The 26,850-nt window shown below is 25.9% G+C and overlaps 1 protein-coding gene across 1 annotated transcript; it reads right to left on the bottom strand.

Moving 5' to 3' along the window:
* Window positions 1–525: 525 nt before the first annotated feature.
* Window positions 526–25,886, bottom strand: LOC135930966 (striatin-interacting protein 1 homolog). Its single transcript, XM_065467775.1, has 21 exons — window positions 25,830–25,886; window positions 25,718–25,787; window positions 25,476–25,673; window positions 25,309–25,435; window positions 25,110–25,267; window positions 24,937–25,067; window positions 21,482–21,740; window positions 21,107–21,336; window positions 17,795–17,994; window positions 16,842–17,048; window positions 16,181–16,310; window positions 15,770–15,844; window positions 15,572–15,643; window positions 14,960–15,060; window positions 13,940–14,066; window positions 13,527–13,627; window positions 6,392–6,464; window positions 3,933–4,085; window positions 1,743–1,947; window positions 1,210–1,496; window positions 526–867 (listed from the first exon to the last, which is right to left on the bottom strand). The coding sequence occupies exons 1-21, from the start codon at window positions 25,884–25,886 to the stop codon at window positions 655–657; spliced, it is 3,174 nt and encodes a 1,057-aa protein (XP_065323847.1). The 3' UTR covers window positions 526–654.
* Window positions 25,887–26,850: the final 964 nt, after the last annotated feature.

Below are 26,850 nucleotides of genomic sequence, written 5' to 3'. Positions count from 1 at the left end.
GAGAAGAAATCTAGAAAGTCGGAGTCCATTTTTAACCACTATTGCATGCATAATTAGTTATAATTAAATATCAAAGCGATTTAGAGAAAGATTTCCTTGTTACTTCTTACTAAAACGTATATTGATTCAAATTTTATAAATAAAATTATGTTTTTTAAGATATATAAGCCAATGAAGGAAAAAATTATTTATCTAAAAACGTCACGCGTCTTGTATTCTTGAAAATTCACAATCTCAATCCACTTAAAATTAGGACATGCAAAAAAATTGAAAATGTATTTATTTTGACTCAACAGATGAAGAAAAAGAATATTATACGTTTAAAAACGTCACCCGGATTTACTCTTGAAAATTCACTTTCTCAATTACTTCAGAATCACAAAAATCTTAAAATTTAACCAAAACGACTCAGATGATGAGCATACGTATTTATGATATGTCAAATGCCAATGATATTAGGAAATGCAAACCAATCGAAGAAGAAAAACTGTTAATAGCAATTCTCCAACTATAAATGGCACATATAAAAGTATCGTTATTTATAAAGTTATTAGGACGAAGAATAGGCAATTTTATATGAACCACAATTGTAAATCTTTAAAAATACAGTGATAATTTTATATAAAGGATTATATATTTTCGTTGTAAGGAAGATTAGTTATCATCCAAAAGTTTGTCCCATTCTATTCTCATGCCAAATACCTCCCTTTCCAACCATTTTTCGTAATTTTTCTTGAAATTGGAGGTTAGTTCTATATCTTCGACGGCTTTCAAAGTGTCGAAAATGTTTACGGCATCGTCATCGTATCTATGAGATCCTTTGATATAGCTAGCTTGGGGGTTAGTGAGTACAACATCCTTATTTACCTATAATCACTCATATTAAGTTTAAATCATATAAAATTTCTAAAATTGTGAAAATCAATGTCTATATTTTTTTCCAATTTAACTCAAAATTTTTAAAAAAATGGACTCTCATGATTTTACAACTTGAACTAAATGCGTAGCGGTGTGCCGCCATTTATTAGCTGATCAAGTTTATCAAATATTTGAAATCAGCCTTTCTATTACCTCATATTAAATACGATAAAATTCGACCAGCTAGTTGTCAAATTGCATTGTACTAGGCGTTCACTCGAAAATAATTTTTAAAAATTGATATTCTGTCGAATAAAAAATTTGCGCGCGAGTGTGTTATCAAACACTAACCTTCATCTTATTTATAAGTTCCGATAAGTTATTCAGCACGATTTGACTTTTATCGTCAGTGTTGATCCTCATTTCGCCGCAATGCTCGTTTACCAATTTAGAAATGTGCTCCCTGTTATCGTTCGCGTGTTCTTTGTCATTCAACCCATTTTTTATGTTAAAAATGGGCTTATTGCTAGTGTTATCGGAATCGAAAAGATAGGGGTACCTTCTGAGATGAAATTTTTCGATAACAACTTTCAATGGAGCTTCGTCCGAATGGAAATCCCGAGGTTTAATCTCGTTATCTGATTTTTATTTATTGTTTATTTAGTGAGTTGGATAAAATAAGCTAAAAGGCTTCAAAAGGATTTAAGTGGTTAGATACTAAAATTTAAAAGTAAATCCAAAGAGTTGTTCGCCCGAGAAGAAGACTCTCTCTTCTCTTATTCATATTTTTATATTGGTATCATGAATCATGTATTTTCCTTTATTAATATTTAGGAATATTAAAATCGTATTTTATTAAAATTTCACAAACAAAGCTCACTCACAATTGCCATAAGCCCAATCGTCGTTGAGGTGATGCCTCACGCATTGATAAATCGCGCTCACGATCCTCATATTATTTTTCCTCCATTGTCTCCCTAAATATTTCATTTGCAATTTGAGCAGTTTTAGCAAGTAATACTGTAGAGTTATTTCTTTGACCTTGAGCGCTTTTCTAAGGATCGGGGCGGAACCAAATACCACTAACATCTGTAATATTAAGCAATATATAATTATTCTTAAAATTATAAAAAATAAAATAAAAAAATCGAATAGGTCTATAAGTATACAAAAAAGAGAACAAATTATTAGGGTTGTAAATTAAAATGGACCGTAGAAAAAACATTTGGTAGATACTTAAAATTTTTGGTCAGTTAATAAATAATTTTCCAGTTTTTTTTTATTTACTTGGGAAGTTTTAATTTTTAGTACCAAAAATAGCATCAAACTTAAATTATAGATGGTATCAATAAATTATAATTAGCTCAAGACCAAATTAATTTTGCTAGAGCCACTACATTCTTTATTTAAAAAAAGGGAAATCAGCAGTTCCAGACTTTAAATATTACGAAATGGAATAGCTAAATTCAAAGAACACATAGTATGAAGTTTTAAACAGTTTACACCTAGCATCAACAATGCACTAGAAGCAAACAATCGATTAATTAAGATGAAAATATTAAAAAGGCTTTATCCAATTTCAAAATTGTTGGTATGGAGATGGTTGAAAAATGGTATTTAACCTATACCACTTAGAAATGGTTTATGACATATCCAACAATTACTTTAGAAAATCAGGTTATAACTGGGCTAAATTAAAAAATATATTCCATCAATTGAGAGGGATAATTATATTGAGCACTATATCTCTGCTGATAAATTGCAAGTAATTAATCAGGATGAAATAAATTTGTGAATAATTTAGACTGGAGTTCTTTTAATAAATATATTAAGCATTTGGTTCGTAAGACTAGCTCAAAATAAATATAACAAAGATGATTGAAACAAAGGAAAATTGCTCTATTTTTTAAATTATTTAGTGTAAGCACGTTGTTGGTTTGGCTCTAATATTTATTAAACTATTGTAAACATACTTCAGCAGTCATGGACGTTCCAATCTGGCAAAAACGACGCAGAGGTTGACCTTCAAAGTTTAAAAAGACTCTTGATGTACAATAACATGTAAGCAAACATTTATAAATTAGTCTCTATTTTTTAGATTTTCTCAAATGATATACAATTCCATTTGGATCTTTTTGACATATTTGTTAATTTACTAATTTATATATATATATTATGTTAATTTTCATAATATTCTTGATAATTTATAATAAAAGAGATATGTATATTAAAAGGCTCTTGTTGTACATTTACATGTAGTTTTAATTAAATAGATATAAAAAAATAATTTTATTTTATAACTTTTTTATATTTGGTATATTAATTTTCATATTATATACTTTACTTGATAGCTAATAATAAAAAGATATTTAAATAAATACTAAACATCTTTCAAATAAATACAGTACAATACAATTTTTAGTTATAATTCAGCTTAATTTTTTTTAATGCTCAATATTATATAAACACTGGCAAAATTGTTAATTTTTTTAATAAAAGAATACTACACATTTTGATAAATTCACTACCAAAAATTTTAAAATACTGACAAAAAATTAATTTTTTGATAATAAAAATACTGCCCATTTTGATTATTGTACTACCCAAAAAAATCAGGATTTACAAAATTCTGAGTAAAATTTCATGGTCAGAAAAATTGTGATTTCAGTCATGAAAGATCTTTTAGGCATAAATCACATATGAATTTACTTATAAAAGACTAAAAAGGATTTAGAATTTATAGAAAAAATTCGATCATAAATCTTGTTTTGTAAATATTCAAAAAAAGGATCTTAGTTTTAAAAATTTTTGTAGATTTTTTATTTTGAGCAGTTTATGAAACACCCCGATAAAAAAAAAAATACACCCAATACCATGTAAAAGAAGAGAGTAATTTAATGAAGTTTAAAAAATGGTCCGATTAAGATTTTAACCCAATATTATAATGCAAGCCTCAAGACTTGGTAAATGGAAGGTCTTAATCTTTCTGTCATATATGAGCAAAATCTCCAGGATTACATAATATTATTTAGGCTAAAATCCTAAACGGGCAGTTACACCGTATATTTTTTTACCATTATACGAGTCTGTTTTCCCTTGATCAGCATATTCAAAATTCGTGCCAAGTTGATACAAGTAAACAAATTAGCCCAACTATATTCGCCTTTGCTATAAGATTGAGCTTTGTTATGATAAATTGGCATGGATGACATGTCTTCGATACTATCCTAAATAAATCCATTTCAAAATAATATCAAATTAAGTATAAAAATAATTTTTTAAAAGAAATTTTGGTCCCGCTTTTCAGATTTAACCCGATTTCGGTTACACAATTTTTTTTTTTTAATTTACTATATGAAGCGATTGAAGCCTATAGGAGTTCATGGAAATCTTAAAGGGGATGCCAGTTCAGGATAGGTTCCAAATCTTTAAAATTGAGAATCATGCTTAGATCTCCTAGAAATTCTTTCAAATTAATTAATGCTGTAAAGTAACGTCAAAGGTAACGGCGTTACCTTTGCTGAAGAAAAAGAACATCATTCGTTCCTTCTTCTAGAGGTAAAGGAGTCACGGTAACGCTTACCCCAAATTTTTCTCAAAAAATATGGGAAAAACATATTTTATTGTAATATAAAATTATCTTAATTTATTTTTTTAAATTATAAATAATTTAAGCTGAGTTTTTGACCGTCAAATTCTTTCATTTTTATTTTAAATTTTGGTTGTCAAATTTTCAGTCGAGTTTGTTAATCTAATTAATATTGAGTCAATCAATGTTAGATTTATATTCTTATTCTTATTAATTAAAGAATATTATGTCAATTGTACATTTTCTTCAGATGAAGATGAGTAAAGCTTGCCTTGCTCCAATAAACATTTTTTTACACGAATAAAGAAAACGAAGGGTACAAAGTTTACATTTTGTAAGTGTAATTTGAGTCCCATCTCAAATATTAAACGGAATTGTGGAATAAACATGGGCATCCTCCAAACTGTGCAGCCATTTTTAAGAAAATGGGATACATCTGATTGACTGGTTAAATGGAACTCTTTCTATATCTCTTTGAAATTAATATAGTCTTATTAAGGATAATGGTCACAAATTTGACGAATCTTGTGATAAATATAAATTACAGAAGTCGTTTATAGATGAATAATGTATGGTCATATATATGATTTTATAGGTTATGGAACCTGTTCCTAAGTCTTCTTTCGATTTTAGAGAGAAAAAAAAATGCATTTGTGAAATCTCACTCGCACGATAATTTTTATAATATTTTTAAAAAATGGCTTTAAATAATTTCATTTTGAAAGCCACCTATTAATGCAATTCTGCAAGACAAAGATAAAAGGTATACAGTTGAAGTATTGTTCACAATTTGTATTTTGAAAATATTTTATTTCAATTGAATATATATATTATCAGCAATAATTCACCTGCTCTTTAAAATCAAATTGGTCCTCATAAAACTAGATGTAAGCTAAGGAAGGAAGCTTGAACTTATTTCCTAATTGAAAAAAGATCTCGACAAAGAAAAGGCAGACTTTCCTTTAAAAAACAACGTACAGATTATTTTCTAATCACGATAAAAAAAAAATTGAACGATGATCTGAATGAAGTTTCTTTTTACGATAAACTAAGCTTTTTCCAAAAAAAGATTATTCTTTAATTTTTAATCAAATTCCTCCAAATAAATTTTTTTTATTTATCCAATATATTACAATCTTCTCATACTCTGCGCCAGTTGAACGTGTGCACTAGGCGCTCTTGTTTATCTGATCAAAATTTTAAAAATCAATTGTTATTAAAAATAGAATGATTACAAAAAATATCTTATATATTATTTTTTGCATAAACTTATTTATTTTATATAGAGACCTGCAGTCCTGGCCTGGGTACATGAGGCGGGGCCTGAAAATATAAGAGCCGTGCCGGGCAGTAAAAATTTTTTGAAACCTCTGCAGATCATTAATGTATGTATATATATATATAATGAAAATATTTTATTTTATATATATATATATAATGAAAATATTTTATTTTATATATATATATATAATGAAAATATTTTATTTTATATATATATATATAATTAATTTTTTAAAGAGTAACGGTAAAGCGTTCCTTTTTTGAGGTAATGTTTACAGCACTAATATTAATAGATGGAAGTAAACGAAATCGCAAAAAATGGAGGAAAATATCATCATTGTTCCCAGAACTTTTAACAAATATCTACATTTCCTCCATTTGTAGCGATTTTTTTTTAAAAAAAAGCACAATTTAAAATAAGCGTGTTTGCTTCGCTAGCATCAAATTGATATTATTTTTTTTCAAATTTAATATAAAAAATTTACTAGGAGATATAAGCTAAATTAATTAATTTTGTTTTTGTATTTTTGCGATTTTAGAAACGGGAAATGCCTGTTGCTACATTTGTCTTGGTTCCAAAATTGAAATTTTAAATTCACTCAAATAATAATTACATATAATAAAGTTATAAATAATGTATATATAATATATAATTTTCATAACTAGAAATTCTCGCAAGCTGTTTCTATCGCATGAATTATTCAGCACGTAATTAGGAAACTTCATATATGGGTGGCTTTTTAGATTATTTAAAAAAAAAATTGTTATTTTAAATAATGATTTTTAAAAAAAATAATATTAACATGAGAGATATTATAAATTTCTCATAATATCCTATAAAAGAAAAATAAATAAATTTCAAAAAATTATATGCCTAGGTTAAAGAAATATTTTGCAACATCTCTAAAAGCTCATAGGTCGGTTAAATAGCTAAAAAAGTAAAAGAAAAATTTAAAACAAAAAAAAACGAGAATAAAGTACGAAAATTCCGAATATTTAAAATAAGCCAAAATAAAGTATCCAGGGTTCAAAAACTTTTTTAGCCTATACTAAAAAACAATTAAGTACCCAAATTAAGCTGACCTAGGAAACACCCTTTAGGTTCTTTTTTAAAAAAGCTATATATAGAATTTAGAAAAAAAATAATTAAATACATAACCTAACTAAGCATATAAATTTGTTTTTTTAAGGCTAAATAATAAACACTCTTTCGCGGTTCTTTTTAAAAAAAACAAATACTTAAATACTAGTGATCTGCATCAGACCAAATTCTCCAAGCCTGGTCCGAAAATTTGTTTTTTTTATTTTGTCTTGAAAAGTTCGTTCCAAAATAGGAATTATTTGTCCACCCGGCCCAGGCTCGAATTGATTTAAATATTAGAAATTCAAACTTTTCAATTATAATTTGTCATTTTTACATACATAATCTAGTTTTTTTTTGATCATTCCATCAAATAAAAAAATATTGGTGCCTTGTTTTTTATAATTTTTTTTTATTTCAAAAATCCGTATAACTACTAAATCGCCGAGCTCAAAATAGCTAAAACATCCAATTACGTCCTCAAAAAAATGGCAGCCAAAATTTTAATAATGGACTCAATTTAAAGTAAATAGCCGGTTCCTACACTAAATCGCCAAGTTCAAAATAGCCAAATATTTACGTAATTTAAAACACCACAAGTAATATAATATTTTATATATAATACAACCATAATATATCATGATACTAATATAATGTAATAAAAGGAATTATAATACAAATATAATATAATACTAATATAAAATATATAATAATAATATAATCTAATATAATACTAATATGTAATACAGTATAATATTAATATAACGTTATATTATAATATAATAAAAATCCTAATATAAGTCTAATATAATATAAAATATATAATAATAGTATAATGTAATATAAAATATATAATAATAATAAAATATGTAATAATAATAAAATATGTAATAATAATAAAATATGTAATAATAATAAAATAAAATTATAATTAAAAATAAAATTTTGTTTAATCAGGTGTCCTAGATTTTGACATCCTAATAGTTTATTTTTTTAAGATTTATATTGATTCATAAGTATATGGAACTCACTTTTCTTACTATAAGCTTCATGAATAAATTTTTTTATCTTAGTTAATTTAACTTTTACTCCTATAAATATCTGATATCTTAATATTATATTTTTTTTAAGGTTTATATTGATAAGAAACTCACTTGTCTTATTGGAAACTTTATGAATAATTTTTTATCGTAGTTAATTTAACTTTTACTCCTATAAATATCTGATATCTTAATAATTTATTTTTTTTAAGGTTTATATTGATTCATAAGTATATGAAACTCACTGGTCTTACTAGAAACTTTATGAATAAATTTTTTATCGTAGTTAATTTAACTTTTACTCCTATAAATATCTGATATCTTAATATTTTATTTTTTTTAAAGGTTTATATTGATTCATAAGTATATGGAACTCACTATTCTTACTATAAGCTTCATGAATAAATTTTTATATCTTAGTTAATTTAACTTTTACTCCTATAAATATCTGATATCTTAATATTTTATTTTTTTTAAGGTTTATATTGATTCATAAGTATAAGAAACTTTATGAATAAATTTTTTTGTCTAGTTAATTTAACTTTTACTCCTATAAATATCTGATATCTTAATATTTTATTTTTTTTAAGGATTATATTGATTCATAAGTATATGAAACTCACTTGTATTACTGGAAACTCTATGAATAAATTTTTATAGTTAATTTAACTTTTACTCCTATAAATATCTAATATCTTAATATTTTATTTTTTTTAAGGATTATATTGATTCAAAAGTATATGGAACTCACTTTTCTTACTATAAGCTTCATGAATAAATTTTTTTAACTTAGTTAATTTAACTTTTACTCCAATAAATATTTGATATCTTAATATTTTATTTATTTTTTTTAAGGTTTATATTGATTCATAAGTATAAGAAACTCACTTATCTTATTAGAAACTTTATGAATAAATTTTTTTGTCTAGTTAATTTAACTTTTACTCCTATAAATATCTGATATCTTAATATTTTTTTTTTAATGTTTATATTGATTCATAAGGAAGAGAAACTCACTTATCTTATTGGAAACTTTATGAATAAATTTTTTTGTCGTAGTTAATTTAACTTTTACTCCTATAAATATCTGATATCTTAATATTTTATTTGTTTTAAGATTTTGTATACTTAGGTCTTTGTAAAAAAAAGTACTAATATTTATTATAATATCGGATTAAATAAATATAATAAAAAACAAAAGTAATAATGTACAATTTAATATATACGTATATTTTTGTAAAATATAAAAAAGTAGTAATATTTTAAAGTACAATTTAATATATACGTATATTTTTGTAAAATATAAAAAAGTTGTAATATTTTAAAATACAATTTAATATATACGTATATTTTTGTAAAATATAAAAAAGTAGTAATATTTATTATATTATCGGATTAAATAAATATAATAAAAAAACAAAAGTAATAATGTACAATTTAATAAGTATAATTTTGTAAAAATATAAAAAAGTACTAATATTTATTATATTATCGTATTAAATAAATATAATAAAAAAACAAAATTAATAATGTAGAATTAAATATATAAGTAAAATTTAATCAGAATAACTTAAATATATATTATTTGATTGAAAATTTACCAAAAATTATATTTTGTCTAAAAAGGAAAACAAATTTAAGATTACTCTATCATACATAGACGTTAGATTGTCTATTTTATGATTTAATCTTTCATAAGTCCGATTTGCTCACATACTCCATAAAACGAAGTAGGGATGGATTGTTAGTTGCCATTGAGTAGCAAGATAAACGAACCTTGGCCAAATGCTCTTCCTTGCAAAATGGTTAAGTTGTCATCCGCCTAACAACTATATGGACATGGGAGTCGTTCAGGTAGTCCCTAACTAAACCCAAAGCTTGACATTTCCGCCATAAAGCTTGAGAATAATGGAAGAATCCTAAATATTTTAAATTATAATTTACATATATTATAATTTAACCTTTGATCACTATATTCGGAAATACAAATCGAAGAGCAGATATAGCCGCTGCCTCAAAATCTGTTTGACCATTTGGAGGATTGAAATTGATGCTGCCTTCCAGGGTATAAAAATTTCTGACTATATGAAATAGTTGAATATATGTCTCCCTTGATTTATCTGGAAGGAGAGCATATATAACTGGTATCATGACGTTTTCATACATTACGTGTATGGTATAGAGCTGACAATATAATCTCGGAACTATGTAGAAAGTTCCGTCCATATATATTGTCGTAGCAGCTCCCAACAATTTTAACATATCCGTAGTCCCAAAGACCAATATCTTATTAGATTCAGTAGGGATGTGAAATCTTTGAGATCTGGTAGAGGTTGCATATACAGGCGTTAATATTAAATCCTCAATTGAATGAGGCATGGAAGGCCTATATTTCTTTAGAAGTCTGTCAATATGACCCCTAATTGATATGAAAGGGGAGATAGCCTCTGGATAATTTTCGATGTGAGTAGTCTCTAAACATCTAATATCGATAGTTTTTTGATAAATCCTCATCCTCGTTTAACGCCTGTATATGCAACCTCTACCAGATCTCAAAGATTTCACATCCCTACTGAATCTAATAGGATATTGGTCTTTGGGACTACGGATATGTTAAAATTGTTGGGAGCTGCTACGACAATATATATGGACGGAACTTTCTACATAGTTCCGAGATTATATTGTCAGCTCTATACCATACACGTGATGTATGAAAACGTCATGATACCAGTTATATATGCTCTCCTTCCAGATAAATCAAGGGAGACATATATTCAACTATTTCATATAGTCAGAAATTTTTGTATCCTGGAAGGCATCAATTTCAATCCTCCAAATGGTCAAACAGATTTTGAGGCAGCGGCTATATCTGCTCTTCGATTTGTATTTCCATAGTGATCAAAGGTTAAATTATAATATATGTAAATTATAATTTAAAATATTTAGGATGTTTCTTCCATTATTCTCAAGCTTTATGGCGGAAATGTCAAGCTTTGGGTTTAGTTAGGGACTACCTGAACGACTCCCATGTCCATATAGTTGTTAGGCGGATGACAACTTTACCATTTTGCAAGGAGGAGCATTTGGCCGAGGTTCGTTTATCTTGCTACTCAATGGCAACTAACAATCCATCCCTACTTCGTTTTATGGAGTATATGGATCATACGTGGCTTGGTGAAACTGCCTTATTCCCCCATAGTATATGGACAAGGTATAAAAACTTAAAATAATTGTATTCAATTATTCTAATATTTTTCAATATTTATTTTAGGTATTATGTAGATGGGCCCCGCACAAATAACCACCTCGAGGGGTTCCATCATGCTCTAAAAAGGAAAACCAGCAGTGCACATCCGAATGTGTACGTTCTTATAAAAATTTTGATCGAAAATCAAAATTCGAATGATATTAAACTCTAACAAATTCATAATGGATCGATTGTTCGGCAAGCAAATCGAACTTATGCATAAAATAGACAATCTAACGTCTATGTATGATAGAGTAATCTTAAATTTGTTTTCCTTTTTAGACAAAATATCATTTTTGGTAAATTTTTAATCAAATAATATATATTCAAGTTATTCTGATTAAATTTTACTTGTATATTTAATTGTACATTATTAATTTTGTTTTTTTATTATATTTATTTAATACGATAATATAATAAATATTAGTACTTTCTTATATTTTTACAAAATTATACTTATTAAATTGTATTTTAAAATATTACTACTTTTTTATATTTTACAAAAATATACGTATATATTAAATTGTATTTTAAAATATTGCTACTTTTTTATATTTTACAAAAATATACGTATATAATAAATTGTATTTTAAAATATTACTACTTTTTTATATTTTACAAAAATATACGTACATATTAAATTGTATTTTAAAATATTACTACATTTTTATATTTTACAAAAATATACGTATATATTAAATTGTATTTTAAAATATTACTACTTTTTTATATTTTACAAAAATATACGTATATATTAAATTGTACATTATTACTTTTGTTTTTTATTATATTTATTTAATCCGATATTATAATAAATATTAGTACTTTTTTTACAAAGACCTAAGCATACAAAACCTTTAAAAAAAATAAAATATTAAGATATCAGATATTTATAGGAGTAAAAGTTAAATTAACTACGACAAAAAAATTTATTCATAAAGTTTCCAATAAGAGAAGTGAGTTTCATATACTTATGAATCAATATAATCCTTAAAAAAAATAATATTAAGATATCAGATATTTATAGGAGTAAAAGTTAAATTAACTACGATAAAAAAATTTATTCATAGAGTTTCCAGTAAGACAAGTGAGTTTCATATACTATGAATCAATATAATCCTTAAAAAAAATAAAATATTAAGATATCATATATTTATAGGAGTAAAAGTTAAATTAACTACGACAAAAAAATTTATTCATAAAGTTTCCAATAAGAGAAGTGAGTTTCATATACTTATGAATCAATATAATCCTTAAAAAAAAAATATTAAGATATCAGATATTTATAGGAATAAAAGTTAAATTAACTACGACAAAAAAATTTATTCATAAAGTTTCCAATAAGATAAGTGAGTTTCATATACTTATGAATCAATATAAACCTTAAAAAAAATAATATTAAGATATCAGATATTTATAGGAGTAAAAGTTAAATTAACTAAGATAAAAAAATTTATTCATGAAGCTTATAGTAAGAAAAGTGAGTTCCATATACTTATGAATCAATATAAACCTTAAAAAATAAACTATTAGGATGTCAAAATCTAGGACGCCTGATTAAACAAAATTTTATTTTATTACATATTTTATATTACATTATACTATTATTATATATTTTATATTATATTATTATTATAAATTTATATTATATTATTATATATATTTTATATTATATTAGACTTATATTAGGATTTTTATTATATTATAATATAACGTTATATTAATATTATACTGTATACCATATTAGTATTATATTAGATTATATTATTATTATATATTTTGTATTATATTACATTATTTATTAGTAATTTTTCATATTATATCATTATATTATAATTATATATATAATTATAATATCATTATATTTTAATTATATTAGTAATATATATTATTATATTTATTAGAGTGTATTACATTATTAGTATCAAATTATATTATATTAGTATTATATTATTATTATATATTTTATATTATATTAGACTATATTATATGTTAGTATTTTATTATATTATAATATTAAAATTATAATTAGTATCATATTATATTATATTTGTATTATATTAGTATTATATTATTATTTTAATTTTATATTGTATTACACTATGTTATATGTAAGTGTTTTATTATATTATAATATCATTATATTATAATTATATTAGTATTATATTATATTTGTATTATAATTCCTTCTATTACATTATAATAGTATCATGATATATTAGGGTTGTATTATATATAAAATATTATATTACTTGTGGTGTTTTAAATTACGTACAAAAATGTTTGGCTATTTTGAACTTGGCGATTTAGTGTGGGAACCTCAAAATCTAGCCAGTCCGAGCTCTTTAGACCAGACCTATCTTTGCAGATCTACTGAATACTATATTAACTAAAATTATAATATCTTTATAATATAATATATTTTTATACTCCTTGTCGATAGTTATGTGTTGATGTATGTCTTGATTAAAGTATTTCAGAATTAAAGGCACGCAATTGGCACTTGATAATAACTGACAACAGTATTCAAACTTTTAATTTAAAAAAAAAGATATGGATATTAATATTTTTTCCTTGTGAATTAAAAAAAAAATATATATATACTAGCCCTAAAATTAACAAATTATTTCGACCCAACCCGTAAGAAATACATTTTATCTAAGAGTTCTCGCAAACTTCTATTATTTTAAAATTTAATAGGTTTAAGGTATCGTCGAAAGTAAAATTCGACTATATATATATTAAAAAAAAAAGAAGAATAATACAATGCGCGCGAAATTTCCTAAAGGTGGTCAACCAGTTGTGGATATAAAAAAATATTGCACTATATTCAAAACGCAAACCTGATAAATGTGGTTGACTTTGAAGTGCTTCAACAAAAGAAACAGTATTCCGCTAACTGTCTTCGCTACTATCGATTTGTGCCTCTTGATATCGGACTCCAATAAAAGCAATTCATTCTGAGACTTACTTGTATTTTTTTTTATTAAATAAAACGACTAGTGTAGTTAAACGGGCCCTAAAAACGGTCCGATTAAGATTTTACCCTATTGTAAGCCTGAAGTTACAGATGGCAGAAAGGGTGTATACAATTATTTGTCGAATCTCGAGGATTGCATAATTAACATTTGGGCTAAAAAATCTTAATCGGGTCAGTTTAAGCAATTCCTAAAAACGGCCATTTAAAAATAATTTAAAAAAAAAAAGTAATAATAGATTCTAATTTGTCTTAAATTATGTTCTTAATTCTGAATGGAGCATTCCATTTTCAAGCGCGGTTAGTTTATTTTTTAAAAATATATAATATCGATTTTGACATAGTAAAACGCGTTTAAAGATGCATCCCTTCTTCCCTTTTTTGCTAGTCTAAGAAGCACATTTCAATTCGGTTATTTCGATGAAATGCAGGTTAAGGCCTGGTTCAAAACTAAGCTAAACGACCACCATTTTTCGAGAAATAATATTTGGCAATGGATGTGAATTTAATTTTTAGTATGTTGAGAACGATTCGATTTATCAGATAAAAATGTCGGAATCAAGATTTTAGTCAGGAAAACAATTCTTCCAAGATTAGTTGGCCAGCAGATGCGCGCACATCTTGATTCCGCCATTTTTTAAAAATCGGTTATACTGAGTAGCTTAGCACTAGTTTTAGGTTCGCTATGACAGGCGAGGGCTTGGCCTCTTCTATGGTCAACTTTATCGTTCTGGATAAATTCGATCAAACCTTTTTGAACAGCAAAGGATCGGATTTTTATTTTGATGATATCAATAATGACATTATGAAAGTGAAAAGTAACGATGAATCGAATGAAGACGAGATGACAATCATATTGGATAACAGATAAAAAAAAATTATTTACGCGTTTATCTCTTTAGGCAAAACGTCATTTTTTATATTGATAGATTCAGTTTTAGCCTTGGAGGTGGGTGATGCCGCCAGCAAAATTTTTAATAAACTCACCTAAGTTTTTTTTTTTTAAAAAAATGGAAAAATAAAATACAAACAAATTTACATATTTTGATCGATATTACGAAGCCTTTCAATATGGGGTGTACGACTACTAAAAATTTATCCCCCCAAAAAAATAATATATACTTTTTTTTCCACATTTTTTTGTTTTTAATTAATAGAAGAGTTCGAAATTTGTAATTTTTTCCAATTTGAAATAATTATATATTTTTTTAATTTATAAAAAGATTTGAAAAATTATATTTATTATTTTGGTGTGGAAAAATTTTAAAATAAAAGAATAAAAATTGTTTGTGTCAAATTCCCATAGCATCAGTTGCAACAAAAAGAAGGTAGAGCGGGTGTACATTTGGTGTTCTATTACTATTACCGATTAATAAATTCTTCCCATTTATTTTTACTAACTTTAATTTAAAACTATTTCAAAAAATGGATTTGTGAATATTATATTACAAATATTTTGGATTATATATTCATCTTTTTATTAAGCAATTCGGATTACCAAATAAGCTGTCATATTCGGCAAAAGACTCTCGTACATCATTTCGGCGATTGTCTGCGGTACAAGTTTTTCCTATATATGATTTTTGAAAAAAAATTATTTCTTTCTATTTATACAAAGCGAATATTTTTTTTTACGGTAAAAAATTAATGTTTTTTCTTTTTTCTAAACATGCACATATATATAATATATATATACCTTAAAAGTGTAAGGATACAAGGAACGTTTGTTTTCCAATTCAATCTCGATTTCAGATATAGGGATGTATAAATGCTGTAAATAAAATTTATTTTAACAAACATATTTAAATTATTTAAAACTCGCCCCCCCCTCTCACCTCCTTCCCCAAAAAATAAAATAAATAAAACTAGTATTGTTAAACGGCTCGATTTGAGTCGATTTTTAAAAACCGCTAAACTAGCCTCGAGATCGATAATAAATGTATAAACCTTTGTGCACATCTATGGGAAAAATCTTCATGCTAACGTAATATTTTTCTGGATAAGATATTGAGTTATTTTATAAAAATCGGCTCAAAAAGAGCCTTGTAACAACACAAAATTATTAATATTAATGAAAGTGATATTAATGGGTTTTTTTTAAAAAAACATTTTTGAGTGTTTGATAACTCTCGTGTATAGGCCTGGGTAATCCGGTCAAAGTAGTTGAATCGTTCGGTAAAGTGAAGCCCAAAAATTTGTGTCTGGATTTATTTAAGAACTCCAAAATATCGCTATTCCTGTATTCAATAAAAAAAAAATCGGTGATCATTAATTTAAAAAAAAAGAAGAATTTATCTATTGAAGAAAAACGCAAATGATATTGAGATTAAATCAATAAATAATCGTTATAAATAAAGAAAAATAAGGGGGGGGGGAGTAGGAGTAGCCTATAAAATATTTTTCTCGAGAAACTAATCGTTAAAAATATCGTAATAATTAAATTAAAGCAATCAAAACGAATAAATCTTCTTATGATTTTGAAACAATGGGCGAGCCCAACATTTTTTAGACCAATTGGTGGCAAGGATAAATTTTTTTTGTTCCCCCCAAAAAATATAGGTAAGTTCAGGTTAAAAAAAAAATTTTAAAAAACAATGGATGGAGCGAATATGTGGGCTAGTTTAACATACGAATACATATTATAATTTTATCACGATATCCAGCCTTTTAATCAAAAATGCTACAATTAAAATCGTACTAAAAAAACAGCACTTCTTCTCATTTTTGAGAGCCAAGAAAAAAAAAGGTTTTGTTGTTGTTCTTGAAACCTGACTTTAGATTTCCAGGGCAATTTTTTGTCATTCAAGGACGCTAAATCAGGGATTTGGATCTCCGAGTGTTTCGCGGCGTCATCGAGAACGTGTAATTGACTGATATTATGAGGTGTGTAGGGTAAATCATCAGTTTTGCGGGTAAAGTGAAAGGGTGTACCCGATTCGATTTGCTTTGACAGATTAAATGCGTTTTCTATAGAGCTTTTTAAAAAAATGGAAAAATATATTTTATGGGGGAATGGTAGGGGAGCAATATCACCCAGCATTTTATGCTTTAAATTGTCACTATTATTTTTTTTCTTCTTGTTTTATATTTATTTGTCCAGTGAAAATTGACAAATCGTATATATAAAACTGGGGAGTAATTTTTGATCAGTAAAATAAATCGTTTATCGCGATAAAAAAAAACGCTCATAAATTTTTTTTTGAGTAAAAAAAATTTAGTAGTCCAAACCTGATTTAGTTGTTGTTTAAACGACCCGATTTGAACCTATTTTTTAAAAAAAATCGGCTTAATCAAGATTTTAGCGCCTAAGTATTGAGAATTCGCTAATAGATGTCCAAACATTTGTGCGATTCATTAGAAAACTCTTAACACTCGCGTAATCTTTTTTTTCTGGATATAATATTGAGTTAGCTATTTTTACATATCGGCTAAAAATCAAGTCGTTTAACTAAATTAACTGATTTTACCTAAATTAAATATGGGGCTAAAATACTGGGTGTGGGTTACAATTAGTTTTTATAAGATATGTCTAAAGATTTGATTTTTCAACAAAAAAAATATAGGATTAACCTAAACATGGCAGAGGCTGATTCGCAACTTCAATATTATTTTACTCATAGATTAAAAATTTTTAAAAAATCAAATATTTTTTAAAAAAAACAACGTAAAACTAAATAGACCACTTAGAGAGAAAAAAAATTAGTCAATTCGAAATTTATACTCTTTAGGTTGGTTAGCTGCTATCAATGGCTCCTTTTCATCCAATATGATTGTCATCTCGTCTTCGTTCGATTCGTCGATACTTTCATCATCCACGTTGTCATTATTGATATCATCAAAAATACCCGATCCTTTGTTGTTCAAAAAGGTTTGATCGGATTTGTCCAGATCGATAAAGTTTACCATTGATGAGGCGAAACCCTTGTAAATTTTTTTTAAAAAAATTAACGTATTAAATTTTCTTCAAAAAGAAAACTGGAAAAGAATCAGTTCTGTCTAAAAAGATCGATTTTTAAAAAACCAACAGTTAGTTTTTCAAATGAATAGGTCTACATTCAGTTAAAATCTGTCCGATCTGTGATACGGTCTCAATCTGTTAAAGTTTTGTAATAGAATCAATTATATATAAATTAACCTTGAAAAGTAAATGAATTGGTAATATGATTAATTGATGTGGTGAATATATTTATTTGTCAAGATATATATATCAGGCACGTACGCAGGAATTTGGTCTGGGGGGGGGGGGATAATAAAATTTTTTAAGAAATATTATTGTTTTTTAAAAATATCAAGCATAAATTTATTAAGACTAATAACTATTTCTAATACAATTTTAAATTAATGTGAATTATAAAAAAATTATATGTAAAGAATCACTTAAATGACCCAAAATAGAAATTTGAATTTTTTCAGCTTTAAAATTTATATATAAAGTATAAAAAATTTAAATGTTAGAAATATAAATTAATACACAAAAAGCTTAGGGAATAATTGTATTTTGTATGTTATATATTTACAATGTAAAATCCAATCTTCGTTGGGATTGAGCTAATTTTTCAATTATCTCATCCTTGCTGATTGTCAAATGCCTATGAATATTCAAAAGATCCAAACCTTTCAATCTACTTTCAAAAGTTGTACTTCTTGGTATGTTTTTGAGAGACCTGCAGGGCCCGAAATTTTTAAAAAAAAACACCCTGGCTGAGCCTGAATTTAAAAAAAAAACATCTAGGCCGGGCCTGAAAATTTTTTTAAAAAAAAAATCCGGGCCGGACTGTATATTTTAAAACAGCCTATATTTGAAATCGTTATTATTAGCTATAAAAATCAAAAATAAATATAATTTATTTTAAAAAAATCCGGGTCGGGCCTGAAAATTGAGCTTAGCCGTAAAAATCTTTAAAAAAATCCGGGTCGTGCCCTGCAAATGGTACTTCTGCAAAGCTCTGTTATTCTTCTTAAAAAAGAGAATGTTATCTCATTATACTATTGGAAAGAGTTGCGAATATATAAACCCTTTTAATACATTGGGATTATAATCTAAAATGTGTTTGAAATAATGCAGAGCATCCATAGCATTTTTTGGGACTGTATCAACCATAGTTAATCTTATAAACATAGTTATTCAGCTAATAAGGCATCATAAGATACTTTAACATCTTCATGATAAAAATCCAACAAATTTTTTCTATCACCTTCTGAAAAAGGTTGGGAAGGCTTTTATGAAAATAATATTTGCAGAGTAAGTGCTGCATAATGAATTAAAAACCATTCATTTATTTGGTTTATAAATGTATTTGTATCTAAGATATCTACTGATCCTATATTAATGTTTTAGCTATGAGCTTGCCTTGCTGCAAGTCGAATGAGACAAATATTAAACACATATAGCTCTGCTTTTGACTTAACAATAACATATAAAATATGAAATTCTTCATAAACATTAGCCCTAATTTCCTTGAATTCTAATAAAATGCTCTCCGCTATTCTCATCTTCTTAATCAAGTCATCATGTTTTTGAAAAGTAATACATAAAATAGTTGTACATTCTAATGAGAAAAAAATTTGAAATAAGCATTGAATCCAATAATTTTTTTGCTTCTAAGGAAAAATTTTATTTAGGCCATTGTGATATGTCAGTAATAGCAAATAATCGGCTCTTCTAACTCCATAAAAGCTTTTACTGCTTGATGGCGGAGACTCTATCTCGTAGGACAAGGTTGCAATTTCTTTCTCCCTGTTGGACAATTTCAGAATAATTATTATTTGACTGGAAATTTAAAAATGGTAGATAAATATTACGCCACTAAAAATTTGAAAATAATAAGAAAATATTACACGGGAAAACTTGAAATCGAAATTAATTGATAAACTTAGTGATGAATGTGATAATAAATGTAATTAAATATATATTTAATATGAGATAGGAATAAATATTAACAAATATAAATTAATATAGTACTGTGTAAATTTAATTCAAAACATTTCTATATTTATTAATTTATTTGAAAATAAAATTATTTGACTTGTAAAAAGTTGTTAAAATAACATGTTTATATATTCTTATCAATTTTTACAAGTTAAAATTTTTATTTACAAACGAATTAAAAAATATGGAAATGTTTTAAAGTAAATCTGCACAACACTCTAAACAAAAATATTTTTGAAAAATATATCCGGCATCTGCATTTTTTGGCTTAGCGGGGGGGGGGGGGGATTTGTCCCCCTGCCCCCCCGCTGCGTACGCTAATGATATATATATAAATATACTGAAATAAATTACAAGATAATATTAATAAAATTCTTCATTGTTTCACAACTATCACATGTGTCACTCTAGGAGTTTGGTCTAAAGCTGATTTACTTTACGAATAACCAAAAAATGTACTAGATGTGATTGCCCATTTTTGTTAGATATATCTTTAATACATTATTGCTTAGGAAAAAAAATTTGATAGGTCTCAACATTTCATATTATTCATTATGAGTGAGAATTACCATATTAAAAATTCTGTTGAAATTTCCTATATTTTTTCTATAACGCTCATGAAAAGGGATGAAGCGCTTATATAACCTTGAGGAAAAATGGCAAAAAAAGGTTCTAAAGCTAATGTTGTTATTATAATCATATTTTATATATTCGCGACAATTTAGTCACCTATGTCGTAACGGGAAACCCCTAATACTTGTCCTCCAGTAAACATCCCTTAGAATTTTATATAAAAAAATTTAAGGTTAAAATTGCGCTAGTTATACCTATATAGTTTTAGAGAGTTCATTAATTTATAACTAACATAAATATATATTTTTTTTAAATTCATTAGATTTATAAAATGTAATCATGTGTGGGCGCATGCGTCACGCGACGCTAGACACATATATCAGAAAATGAACAATTAATTTATTTTCAAATTGAATACCGTCTTTAAAAAAAAATATGAGTGTTATAATTCATATCAGACCTCGGATAAGTAAATTTTAACAAGATTTCTATAAATTATAAAAAAAAAAATGCATTAAAAAAAATTTAAACTTCTCTCCCCAATTTAGGGATATCATTTGCGAGTTCCTCTTCGAAAGCGAATCCCTTTCCCTTGCTCACGTTCACCACTTTGGAACGGGTCAAAGTTCTAACAACGTCAGAGTCGATGTCATTCAAGCCAAAGCTCGGCTCGTCAAAATCGATACTTAGTGACGCGTTTAGGTCGATGCTCGCGTCGGCCTGGTCGTTGATTTCATTCATAATATCATCCTTTTCGATTGCTTGGAAGAAGGCGGAGAAAAATCAATTTAGAGGATAAATCAAAAATATATTATATATAATATATGTCTGTGGAGAGTATAAACTTAAAAGCTCATTCTAGTTTTGGTAAAAAGAAAGAGGGGAAAATGTCAGGGTGGAACTAACCCGAATCAATCTTGGCCGTTTTCGAGAGGGGTCCTCTACTAGGCACCTTGTCAAATCGGCAGGTTGGGGGCCGTCGAGAGGCTAACAACGAAAATGGGAAAGGAGGGCCGTCGAAATGGAAAGCACTTATGAGGCAGGATATACTTGAGGCGTTTTGGGGTGATTCACCGCAAAATGGGAGATAATTTTCGGAAATGCCTAATTTTATGGCCTTGGAGCGTTTTAAGGAAGTGTAATTTGTGGTGCCATCTGTTACAAACTTTAAACATACATATACATATATATATATATTATTTATTAGTTTATATTTTTATAAATCTATCTCCGAATTTTGGATGATGCGAATGTTTTTAATGCAATTGGAAGATAAGGTTAGACAGACACAGAACCCTAAGTTTTATATAATGTCTGGATTAGAGTCCGGTAGTGTTGACCCATCAGCCAGGCCCATTGGTCCAGTGGGCTGGGCCAGTGACAACATTGAGAGACTAGCAAAATAGAAATTTTTGACCAGAGCCTCCTGTAAGTTAGTGGCAAAAAATTTAAACCCCAAGACCAGCCCATGGCTCGAATAAAAAAACGTATCAAAAATATTTTATTTCTATTAGAATGTTGTATTAGTGTTGTAAACGAACGCGTTCAATTAACGAAGTTGGTTTTTTTTAAAAAATTGATGAAGGCGTTCCTTTTATTTTTGACGAACTTTGAACGTGAACGCGTTCCTTTTTTATGACGAACGCGTTCGAATTTAACGTTCGTTCAATTTTAAAAACACTTTTTATTTTTATTTATTTGAAAAATTTAAGATTAATCCTGATCTAATTTTTTAAGAAAAGTGTCTTATACTTTATAATCAGCTGTTTTCATTTTCACATTTCAATTTTTTTTAACACGTCATTATTATAGTTTATTAATTTTATTATTGTTTATATTTTAATTTAATAGATTAGCATAAGCATGGATATTATTATTTCATCAGCATCATCATCATCTGTTTCTGAAAAATTCAAAATCAGATTAACACTACCATGGCCCATATATGATAAATATTTTACAATAACATCCCATATTAAAGGAACTAATTCAATACTTAAAAAATGTAAAATGTGCCCAAAATGTATTATATCATTTCAAAATCTTCAAGTTCCAATTTAAAACGATATTTGATTGTAATATTAATCATTCATTTTATAGAATCTAAGTAAAATCATTGAATTTGAAGAAAAAATTTGGGCTATTTGACTACAACAATAAAGATAGCTATTTTAAATTAAAAAACCATTGACAGATGCAGTATTAAATGGAATTAAGGTATTAAACCTAACACTATCAAATTAATTACATATATTTTATTTTATTAAAGATTTGAACATATATATGAAGATAAATGTTATTTCTGCAATTATACATCCAGTATTCAAGCTTCAATGGTCATGAATAAAACATCCACATAAAGAATCTATAAAAAATAAACTTAAAACGTTATTGAAAAAAATGCATTTAAAAACCCTATTGTTAATTTCGAAATATTCTTTCTTTTGACGAGGAAGTAGATGCTGGATTGGAGGAGAATAACTCATCTCAATTTTTTGAAGCAAAGGACGAAACAATAAATGTTTTTAATAAATTCCCCGCATTAAAAGAGTTGTTCATTAAGTATAATACAGCAATCCCCATCATCTACTCCCGTGGAGCGGGTTTTTAGAATAGCTAATGCGGTATTAATTGCCAAGGGTTTCTGTCTATCAGATAAAAAAATTTGAAAAAACAATTGTTATTATTAAGAATAAGAAAAATTTTTTATAAATAAAAAATATCCTTTTATTAGCTATATTATATTATATTATATTGTATTTGTAATTATATTATCAAAATAAAACTATATTATTTTTTAACATGGCTAATATATTGTGTTAAAAAATATAAGACATTTATTTATATTAATAAATTTAAAAAAAATTTATTATAAAATTTTGAACGAACGTGAACGCGTTCCTTTTTTTGGGAAGTGAACTTGAACGCGTTCCTTTTTTTTTGGAAGTGAACTTGAACGCGTTAGATTTTTGTCAATGAACGTTAAATTTTTTTAGAAATTTACAGCACAATGTTATATATATATATCAAATTTAAATGGCGGGCTAGACCAGTGGTAACGTCACCACTAAAACATATAAGCCCAGTGGACCAAAATATAATTAAAGTTATATTTTCTTCCTATTCATTCTTCTTTTATTGTCTGATTGAATATCGTAAATATAAGATGAGTTTAAAAAATTAGGTAGAAAATATTCATCTTAAACAAGTTGGACCTGTAAAATTAAATAGAAATTTATATTTTTACTATTTTATTCAACATAAGTAAAAAAAAATGATATAAAAGATCTATATTTATTTTGTAATTGTAGGGTCAAAATAAACATTTATCCTAAATATAAAAATTTTTTTAAAATACTTTAGGTTATGTCTAAAGATAATAACTATCTATTTTAAAAATATAAGAAAACTATATTGAATATAATAATCTCCATTCTTAAATAATATGAAAGAATATTAAAATGAATTTAAAACAAAAATTATTGAATCTCGATAAAATAAATAACTGGTGAACAAAAATAATATGTAAGTCTACCAATTTAATTTTCATCTTCATATCATATTTTGTAACAAAATAGATAAACATCTAAACCATCAAGGTTATTAACATCTAAACCATCAAGGTTATTGCTAAATATTTCAATTTATTACTTACTTGAATTCAAAATTTCTTCCATATATGTTCCTTTTTAAATTAGACCTTGGTCAATAATGGGCTGGCCTCAAGTATAATTTTTGCCATAGATCACGGACAAGCTTGGGCTAATAAAAAATTTTCATTTGTAGGCCTATGATCTGAGTTTAGCAATTCCATTAGAATAATATTATTAAAGTTTAGAAGATATATTAATGTTAATATATAATTTGCATATTTTTTACTTTGTAATTAATGACCTTTTTGTAAAAATCTTTTCTTTTAAATTTATTTAATGACCTTTTAAATTATCCTAATTTTTGCAAATGTTAATATGTAAATAGTATTAAAATAATAATATATATATAGGTAAAATTTAAATATCTTCAGTGGTAGTAATTGTAATAAAAAAATGATAAATTAAATTAAATAAATTTTTTACTTTTTCCTTACCTGCCTTCCCAGAAAATATCAATTAACATAATAGCTTTGCTTAATAATCAACTTAATGGTTAGAGTGATACCACATGGTTTATATAAAGAACTCTTAAATAATGAAATGTTTTTATTATAGTACCTTAGTGATCATATCAAAATGATACTCATTATTTAAATCAAAAAATATAATGCAATATGTGACAATTTTGAAAAATCATGATAAACCCTGGGTTGATATAAAGAACAATATCAAAAAATTTAATATAATAATTTAAATAAATTAAATTACTAATATTATTTTCCAGAGTAATAACAAAACTTTACGGACTGGGATATGAGGTGATGAAATACTGCAAAACTTGTTGAGCAAAGTAAATAAGCAGACCACTAATGAGTTTTCATTATCAGAAATATGGTTATCTATAGCATGTTTATATTATTTGATAATGTGTAGATTAGAACTTATAATATTTTCTAAAAAATTTTTGCGTTGGTCAATATATTCTGTATCATTATTATCTATGCTTCTCAAGGTTTCCAAAATAGAATAAAGAATTGATAGCACAATTCTAAGATACTGGTTTGTTTCCAAGTGACAATCATTGTCAAAGTATTTGGGACTAAATAATAAGTACTAAACACAAAAAAAAATTATCTGTACTCTTTTTGGATTTCATAGAAGAGAATTTTAATCAATGAGCAAAATAGCCCTCTTTTATATAGTAAAACACTATTGTACTTTAGTGAGGCAACTAAATCATTAGAAGTTCTGCACTCATCAAAATTTCCTAATGTAAAGTAATATATTAATTATAAAATCTTACAAACCTTGACATAAATATAGTAATGATCTTAATATTTTAATTTCATTTTGGTCATCCTTTTGTTCAAGTTTATCTAAAATAAAGTGTAAAAATTGATCTTTTTCAAGCAATTTTGATGTAAGCCATTTTTTGTTTCCAAAGTATTCATAAAAATATTCTTTATTCTTTTTATATTCACTTTCTTCACTATATGTATATAATTCTATAGATTAAATATGATATTTAGAATTTAATTTTGTATAGTACCAGATATCTCCTGAATATAATTATCTGAATCTCGATAAAGATATTTTATTTCAGGAGACTCATTATAATTCTATATATTTTTATAATAAAAGATAAAATAGCACAATAAAACTTCAAAATTCTCATTTCTTTCCTTATTTCTAAGATTAACTTTTTCTAAATCAATCATTAGACATTAGCCTAAGACTCTTTCCGTAGAAAATCATATTAAATATAGATGGCGTTATACGCTTTTCTAAGAAGTTCTTATAAAAGATAATAAGTATATCAATTACCATAACTATTAATGAATTGGTAAAAGATCTAAAATATGGAATATTATGTATCCAGATGCCCATATTAGCAGATTGTAACTTGGTTTGTTAAAAATCCCGATTCGGGTTGATCTTAAAAAATGGCCCGTTAAGTTTATGACCATAATAAAATTATAAAAGCTTATAGGTTTTTCATATAACTGCCAGAAATACTTGGACATCTATTTGCTAAATCTCGATGCTTAAATAATTAGTTAGATCTTAATCGAGCCGTTTTAAAAAATCGACCCAAAACTGGCTTAACAACACTAACTACAAGCTCCATAATATGAAATTTCTTTCCATTGTAGATATATGAATAAAATAATTTTGAACTTAAAAGAATCGCTGACCAATTATATTTTTTGCTTGTACTAGGGATGAAGAATAAATAAGTAGTTCAAAAACATAAAAAAAGGAGGAAATATAAACTATCCTAAATATTTTTTAAAAAAAATTTTCAAACATTCAAAAATAAATTATAAATTATAAAAATGACAAGAAACAAAATACAAAATAAAACAATGCTACCAACAATAATGAAAGAACAATGGAAATTAATAAAAATTTTTATCTATTTATATTTTGACAAATCATTTTCTAGATATAGATAACATATATTATTTTATGCTCAGTATTTAATAAAGTAAATTATAAAATTACCTTTCTTTTAAGAAGGGTTTAGAATATGATAGATATCATAAAAATTAGCCCTAAAATATTAGTAGATTATATTTTCCAAAAGGATTGTAATTGAATATAATTGTTTTTTTTTAACTGAAAGAAGTAAAGTTTGTTATTCCCTCAAGACAGTGGCGTAGCTAAGAATTTTCCTTAGAG

Source organism: Gordionus sp. m RMFG-2023, chromosome 1 (assembly GCF_954871325.1).
Source record: "Gordionus sp. m RMFG-2023 chromosome 1, tfGorSpeb1-WG-v2, whole genome shotgun sequence".
Classification (NCBI taxonomy): domain Eukaryota; kingdom Metazoa; phylum Nematomorpha; class Gordioida; order Chordodea; family Parachordodidae; genus Gordionus; species Gordionus sp. m RMFG-2023.
This window is presented reverse-complemented; position numbering and strand designations above follow the sequence as displayed.

What these genes read in the sequence shown, in the direction of transcription:
- LOC135930966 (XM_065467775.1), bottom strand. Translation starts at nt 25,886, where the DNA reads ATGATTGATTTAGAAAAAGTTAATCTTAGAAATAAGGAAAGAAATGAG. An exon ending in TGTATCCTTACACTTTTAAG is followed by an intron (nt 15,644 to 15,769) that starts GTATATATATAT and finishes AATCATATATAG; the next exon opens with GAAAAACTTGTACCGCAGAC. An exon ending in TTGCCTAAAGAGATAAACGC is followed by an intron (nt 14,067 to 14,959) that starts GTAAATAATTTT and finishes AAAAAATACAAG; the next exon opens with TAAGTCTCAGAATGAATTGC.